Here is an 8,006-nt window from a genome sequence, read left to right on the forward strand (position 1 = left end):
GATGGGGAAAATTTTCAAAATTACCTTCCCCATAGAGGAAAGGAATCAGTGATCTAGATGCCATGCTCTGAGTCCCCGCTATGTTCCCCTCCGATCGTCCATCTGTAGTTCAGTCTGTCTGCATGCAAAGGCACAAAAGGAGGAGACTGAAGCCTCAAATCTTTCTTTCATTCCTAGGTCTGCTGTATCTGCAGCTGCAGCTGAGCCTGCCAGCTGTAGCTGAAGACTCTCCTCTCTGACGTGGGAGCACTCCTCTGGGCCAGAGCAAGTCTTCTCTGCCTGAGTTCAGACATTCGGTTCTGACCTTCACCCGAGAATGGGCCGTACTCGAGAAGCTGGCTGTGTGGCCGCTGGTGTGGTGATTGGGGCTGGTGCCTGCTACTGCGTATACAAACTGACCTGGGGAAGAGATGAGAGTGACAAAATTTGGGACGACGACGAAGACGACGATGAGGAGGAATCTAGTGATATTGCAGAGACTCGGGTCCAGACTGGGAAAGGAGCTAAGGCTAATGCTGGAGCAGGGGCCGGAGCTAGAGTTCAGGGTGACTCAAAGGCCAAGGCTGAAGTGGGCGTGGAACTTGAGAGAGGTTCAGATGTAAAGGTGGAGGCCCATCTGGGGGTCCAGAGTGGAGGTGGTCTAGAGGCCAAGGCCAAGGCCCTTTTCAGCACCCTGAAGGAACAGGCAAGCGCAAGGGCGGGTAGAGGAACCAGGTTGGGTACCATCTTTGGGACCAGGCTCCTTGCACCGAGTTTACCCTGCCCAGGAGGTCGGGGTGGAGGCTGCCACCCTACCAGGAGTGGGGCTAGGGCTGGGAGCAAGACAAGTGGGAAATCCAAGGGAAGGACCCGAGGTAAGAGCACCAGGACTCCAGCTACAGCTTGGCCTGTTCGCAGGGGCAAGTTCAACTTTCCCTATAAAATTGATGATATTCTGGGTGCTACTGACCTTCAAAAGGTCCTTAATATCCTGGAAAGATCAAACGATCCTTTTATTCAAGAAGTAGCCTTGGTCACTCTGGGTAACAATGCAGCATATTCATTTAACCAAAATGCCATTCGGGAATTGGGTGGTCTCCCAATTATTGCAAAAATGATAAAGACGAAAGATCCCATTATTAGGGAAAAGGCTTACAATGCTCTTAATAACTTGAGTGTGAATGCTGAAAATCAGGGCAAGATTAAGACGTATATCAGTCAAGTGTGTGATGACACCGTGATCTGTCGCCTGGACTCAGCTGTGCAGATGGCTGGACTAAGACTGTTAACCAACATGACTGTCACTAATCATTACCAACATTTGCTTTCCTATTCTTTTCCAGACTTTTTTGCTTTGTTATTCCTGGGGAATTACTTCACCAAGATTCAGATTATGAAACTAATTATAAACTTTACTGAAAATCCAGCCATGACAAGAGAGCTGGTCAGTTGTAAAGTACCATCAGAATTGATTTCCCTCTTTAATAAAGAATGGGACAGAGAGATTCTTCTTAATATCCTTACCATATTTGAGAATATAAATGACAACATAAAAAACGAAGGGCTTGCATCATCCAGGAAAGAATTCAGCAGAAGTTCACTTTTTTTCTTATTCAAAGAATCTGGAGTGTGTGTTAAGAAAATCAAGGCATTAGCAAATCACAATGATCTGGTGGTGAAAGTAAAAGTCCTGAAAGTATTGACCAAACTCTAACTGGGGGTCTGTCGCAAACAATATGGAGGTTATTTTTTTAGTTTGCACTTGGGAACAATGCATTTTGTAAATTCTTTGTTTTTCACTGTGCTTATATGGCAGAGATCCTTTCAGCTTCTATTTTGGAATAATGAATATGACAGATCATCAACAGTGATGCTGGTTGTGATGGTTGGTTTTAGGCTGGACCATTCTAAAGACGCCAAATGAATACTAGAGCTTGTACAAAGAAAGCATTTATTGATTCCATCTTGCTACCTAGATTGAGATATTTTTACTCTTTCCTCTAACTAAATGGACAGCAAACTAATCATGAATATGCTACACTTTTGTATTAGTTTACATTTGTTACTCTTAGACTTGTGTTTAATCAATAAAGTTGTGCCTTTTAACTGGCAAAAAAAGAGAATTTTATCATGTCCTTGAGTTTATGATCTGTTTGGGAAAACAAGATGTATGGAAACAGGAAGATATCAACAAAACCAGGAGCCTCTGATCACGGACAGCTGCTTCCTATTAGTGCTTAGGGGCGGCAGAAACTTCCGTGGGCAACAGGGCTCAGGGAAAGTTTTACAGAGGCGGGGACACTTAAGCAAGCTGGGCTTGAAGGACTGGGGAATAACGGGCAAAAGGGCATTGGAGGAGGGAGGAGTGGTGGGAAGAAAGGCATGGAGGTGGGAATCCTGCTCCAGAGAGGAGGCTGGCCTGCCTGGAGCACAAAGTGTGGGGAAGGGAGTGGTGGGAAATACAGTCTGGCAGTTGGAGTGAGTCCCATTCGTGGAGGACCCCTGATTGTTAAACCGAGGTGTCTGCATGTTATTCTCCAGCCCTGGGAGACCCCAAAGGCTTTCGTGACCAGAGAAATGACAGGATGAAAGGAAAACGATGTGGTTGATTTGTGTGCAGGATGGGTCGGAGTTGGGGTGGGGACAGGAGTGACCACTGGAGAGTGGAACACCAGTTAGGAAGTTACCAGATGATAAAGGCATGAAATTTGAGTGCTGGCCATGGGAGTGGTAAGGGGAGGGAGGAGGTGAGAGGCCCTTTGAAGGAAGAAGTGCTGAAACCTATTCTGGGGGCATACAGTGAGGGACAATTTTCTTTTGGGGTCCTGGGGGCATTTGATAGGAAAACATCCTCTTTCTTGGCCAACTCTGGTGTCCATGTAAGTGAATACGTTAGTTACTATTTTGAAATAATAAAATATACTAGAAGAATGAATAATTTTTAGTGCTTCTATCAGATTACTTTCATAAGGTTGGTTGGGGCAGGACTTTTACGGAACCATCAGGAGGGCTGTTGGTAACCTTACTGGAGAAGATCCATGTCTCTCCCAGAGGGCGGTGAGGGTGTGGGGGGAGGGGCACTCTCAAACTGTGCTGGTGGGAGCCTACACTAGGACGAGGTCCACTTCGACACACGTTTCAAAAGCCTTCAAGATGTGCATGCTGTTCGACTCAGTAATTCCACTTGTAGAAATTGATCCTTAGGAAATAATCAAATAATTGGCTTATACAAGGCTGTGCATCTTTTCACTGTTTTGAAGACTGAAAAATCGTGAATGACCTAAGCGTCTCAGAATAGGCACTTGGCTAAGCAAAGTAAGGTATGTCTGCACATCGACACATTGTGCAGCTCTTGAAGATGTTGATGGACATTTCATTTATTTACATGAAAAAAATTCAGCATGTAATCTTAAATGGGAAAGCCAGTTACATGACTGTAGCCATAGTATATCCCTTTTTGTGAAATACAAAACATTTATGTGCATTAAAACTTCTGAAAGGCTATATACTAAAATAAGAATGATTATGAGTAACAGAATAATGCATGAATTTAATATTCTAATCTTTTTCCTCATTTGTGATTTCTTATCTGTAACATATGTGTTGATTTTTTGTGTAATTGTTGGGAAAGAAAAATGTGTGTAGGCTAGGTTGGAAATGAGGGAGATGATAGAATGGGAGAGTGGGTGGGGTTTATATGGCTATGTTTGGAGCACATAGCAGGAAAATATTTAGACCAAAATGGGAGATGTGTTAAAATGATAGATGAGTTGTCAAGATGTGGATAATAAAAAGTCCTTATATTATGTGATTAAATGAGGTAATGTATGTAAAATGCTGAAATAGTGCTGCAATGTAGCAGTTAATCAATACGAGTGAACACCTTTAATTAGCTAAAAGACAGGTGGATAATTTTTGGTTTACCTTTTTTCTAAGGTGTCATTCTACCATATGCTAGTGGATTTTTCTCCCAGTTTTATTGAGATATAATTGATATATAGCATTGTGTACGTTTAAGATATACAACCTATTGATTTGATGCATTTATATATGTCAAAATTACTAGCACCATAGCATTAACTACCACCTCCATGCTGTCACATAGTTACCATTTCTTCTTTGTGGTGAGAATGTTTAAGATCTACTCTGTAGGAGCCGAACCTGTAGCCCAGTGGTTAAGTTCACGTACTCCGCTTCAGCGGCCCGGGGTTTCGCTGGTTAGGATCCTGGGTGGGGACATGGCACCACTCATCAGGCCATGCTGAGGCAGTGTCCCACATAGCACAACCAGAAAGACCTACAACTAGAATATACAGCTATGTACTGGGGGGCTTTGGGGAGAAGAAGAAGAAAAAGAAAAAAAAGAAGATTGGAAACAGATGTTAGCTCAGGTGCCAATCTTTAGGAAAAAAAAAAAATCTACTCTCTAGCAGCATTCAAGTATACACTACAGTATTAGCTATAGTCATCATGCTGTACATGAGATCCTCAGAACTTATTAATCTTCTAACTGGAAGTTTGTACCCTTTGACCAATATCTCCTCATTTCCCACCCCCTCGCCCCCCAGCCCCTGGTAACCACCACTCCACTCTTTGTTTCTCTGAGTTCGGCTTTTTTAGATTCCACATGTAAGTAATATCATACAGTATTTATCTTTCTCTGTTCGATTTATTTCACTTAGCCTAATGCCGTAAAGGTTTATCCAAGTTGTCACAAACGGCAGGATTTCCTTCTTTCTCATGGCTGAATGATATTCTATTGTATTATATGTATATGTACCACATCTTCTTCATCCATTCATCCATTGATGGACACTTAGGTTGTTTCCTTATCTTGGCTATTGTGAATAACGCTGCAATAATCATGAGCGTGCAGGTATCTCTTCAAGATCCTGTTTTCATATCCTTTGTATATATACCGAGAAGCAGAATTTCTGGATCATATGGTAGTTCTATTTTTAAATTTTTTGAGCTATTGTGAATAACACTGAAATGAACATAGGAGTGCATATATCTTTTCAAATTAGTGTTTTTGTGTTCTTCAGATAAATACTCAGAATTGGAACAGCTGGATCTTATGGTAGTTCTATTCTTAATTTTTTGAGGAAACTCCATACTGTTTTCCACAGTGGCTGCACCAATTTGCATTCCCACCAGCAGTGCACGAGTTCCCTTTTCTCCATGTCTTTGCCAACACTTGTTACCTCTTCTCTTTTTCATGATACCCATTATAACAGATGTGAGGTGGTATCTCATTGTGGTTTTGATTTGCATTTCCCTAAGTGATGTTGAGCACCTTTTCATGTATCTGTTAGCCTAGTGGAATTTAATAAACTGATAAAATAATTCCTCTGAGGAATAGAGTCTTTGTTCCCTTCTAAGAACCGGAAAATGCTTCCTTGATGTGATCTCATCAATTTTTACAACATTCCTGATGCCTAAGTGATGTTACTGTGGTTTAGACGTGAAGCCTAAGCCAATATTTCTCAAAGTAGGAGTGGTGGAATTCTAGGAATACAGGTACATGTTTTTGGGTCCCACAAATTCCCTATAAATGTTTTGTTTTCATTAAATAAATTCATTATAAATATATTCTGTATTTTCAAGTGTCACCCAATGACTTGGGAGCCAAATTTTTTGTGTTTATGTTAAATATTGTCAAGGCACTAAGTAGCACTACTGTATTCATTGATCATAAGGTAGACTTTTTTCCTGCACTATAATATCTCTGAAGTTATGATGCATCTTACAGGCGATGGCACCTTAGCATTGTGTCATAATTTAACTAGAAATATTTTTTCTTTCTTAGTGGTATATAAAATAATCATGCATCTAATAATCAAAGGCATCTTAGATCAATAAAGTTCTGTTTCTAGTCAATGAGAAAAATGTGAAGATGTACTTAATACATAAAGGATGCATTTGCTCCATAGTAAGTACATAATTTTGTCCTGATAGAAGTTTTGCAGTAGTTTGAGTTAGGAAACTGGCAGAGGGTTGAGGGGGAGTCATCACTCTCCCTACTGAAGCAATGTTTCAATCAAGAGGACCTGTCCTGTTGCCATTAGTACCATATTCATGTTGCAAATTGTGATTTAGAGCCACCAAAGCAACATTATCAATCTTGTGGAATTAAGGTTAAATTAAATTTGCTTGCTTTTGTAGCTTGATTTATTTAATTTTTTAATTTTTATTTTTTCTGAGGAAGATTAGCTCTGAGCTAACATATGTGTCAAGCTTCATCTATTTTATACGTGGGTCACCAGCACAGCATGGCTGACAAATGGTGTAGGTCTGTGCCCAGGATCCAAACCTGCAAACTCAGGCCACCAAAGCAGAGCATGCTGGACTTAACCACTAGGCCACGGAGCCAACCTCTGATTGTTTTATTTTTAGTTTGTGACTTTTTTTGTTTAATATTTTGTATGAGAGTGAGGGATCACAGAATATGCCACCCCAAAATATGCCACTTTGATGTAAGGATTATTTTGAGCTAAAAGCACTTGAAAAATAGAAGGATGCTCTGATCTCCCCTTTTCTTCCTGAAGGCAGAAGATAAAGATCCCAAGTGAAAGATGTCCTCTCTATGCCAGGAGAAAAGACACATTCTTATCACCAGAGACAGGGAGTTGAGACTCAGAGAGTTCTGTACGAACAGATCTTATTAAAATAACTTTTATCTTCTTTTAGTCTCCCCATATTTGAGTTACCTTTATACAATCACCTCTCTTCCTTCAACCTAATATATAAGCATTTACTTATAGAAGCCAAGGAAAACTTACGTTAGATAAATTTGTGTGCTTTTCTCTTGTTAATCTGTCTTTTGGCACAGTCTCAGTCCATATCTCAAGATGGATAGAGGAAAGATTTTTCCTCTCCTACCAGAGCTATAAGCAAAGTTTATGCCTAGTTTTAGGTGTGTAAATATTTAAGTAAGATTATAACAATAATAACTTCAGAAAATATTAGAAGCCCTTGAGTTTTCTTCTTTTTAAATAATATTACTCAGGTTAGATAATCAATGTATTTATGCCAAAGACATGTATATTGTAGAAGAAAAGAAGTGGGTGGTACCTAATATTTGTCAGACAGTGTTTGGCATTTTTCATAGTTTCCTCCCCCCATCCCCGTTAATCTCCTTAACATTCCTGTCAAGTAAATATTATTATACCTTTATTGCAGAAGAAATGAGATTTGGAGAAGTAAGGTAAGATTCCCAAGATCACTCCATTAGTAAGAGGCAGTGCCAATGGCCTTGAAAACTTGAGCAATTGGTTGCTTTAAAATTGATTAGTATGGAGCCAAACATCTGTATTAATGCCTCCATATATACTCAACACAAGACTCCCCTTGATGAAGACAGTGATGGAAATGATATTCTTCATGTTGAGTCCATAAATTTATAGATACCCACACAACCAGGTGCAGAAGAAGGAGTAAAGTCTTAGGAGTTGCCAATAGGTGAGGCTTAGGTGAGCAATGGACAAACTGATATTTATCTTGCTATTCCTATGTGTCAGGTAGGATAAGCAGTTTGGGTATGGAGCAAATAATAATAACTTCTGTATTGATATATTGAACTCGGGGTGCTGAGTGACTTTTATGCCTGGGGTGAAAATGAGGTTCACTTTGAGTAATAAAAAGCCTCCGTGTGGCAGGGGCCCAGGCCTGACCAGCTCCATCTGCTCTCACAGGTCTCTTCTCCTTCCTTCCCATTCTTCTTCCCTCTCCCTCCCTCGCCCTTCTATCTTTATTTCCTCCTTCTGGGAGATCTTTGGCAGTAGTCTTTGTGCTTCTGTGTCTTTTGGGGTGGCCATTGAATTCCCACAACACCAGGTCATCTGCTAGTGGGCATTTAGTACAGAATAATAATTGCTGTTGCTGTGGTAACACGGTGACCCTGGATGTGACTGGATGCCACGATTGTTTGGAACGCTTGTTGAACAGAGGCTGAGAAGGAACCAGTCTTAGCGTGGCGCAGCCCTATGTGCACTGCATGCACTTTTGATGTCGCACACCTGGTATTA

General features: G+C 40.8%; 1 protein-coding gene across 13 annotated transcripts in view; it reads left to right on the forward strand.

Moving 5' to 3' along the window:
• Positions 1–2,097, forward strand: part of ARMCX4 (armadillo repeat containing X-linked 4) — a 35,989-nt gene extending 33,892 nt beyond the window's left edge. For all 13 annotated transcript variants that reach the window (XM_070258261.1, XM_070258255.1, XM_070258264.1 and 10 more), the window contains one exon: positions 178–2,097. In XM_070258261.1, coding sequence (XP_070114362.1) covers positions 317–1,693 — 1,377 coding nt within the window. In that variant the 5' untranslated portion in view covers positions 178–316 and the 3' untranslated portion in view covers positions 1,694–2,097. The remainder of the gene's footprint in view (positions 1–177) is intronic.
• The last annotated feature ends 5,909 nt before the right edge of the window (positions 2,098–8,006 follow it).

Source organism: Equus caballus, chromosome X, assembly GCF_041296265.1.
Source record: "Equus caballus isolate H_3958 breed thoroughbred chromosome X, TB-T2T, whole genome shotgun sequence".
In the NCBI taxonomy this organism is placed as follows: domain Eukaryota; kingdom Metazoa; phylum Chordata; class Mammalia; order Perissodactyla; family Equidae; genus Equus; species Equus caballus.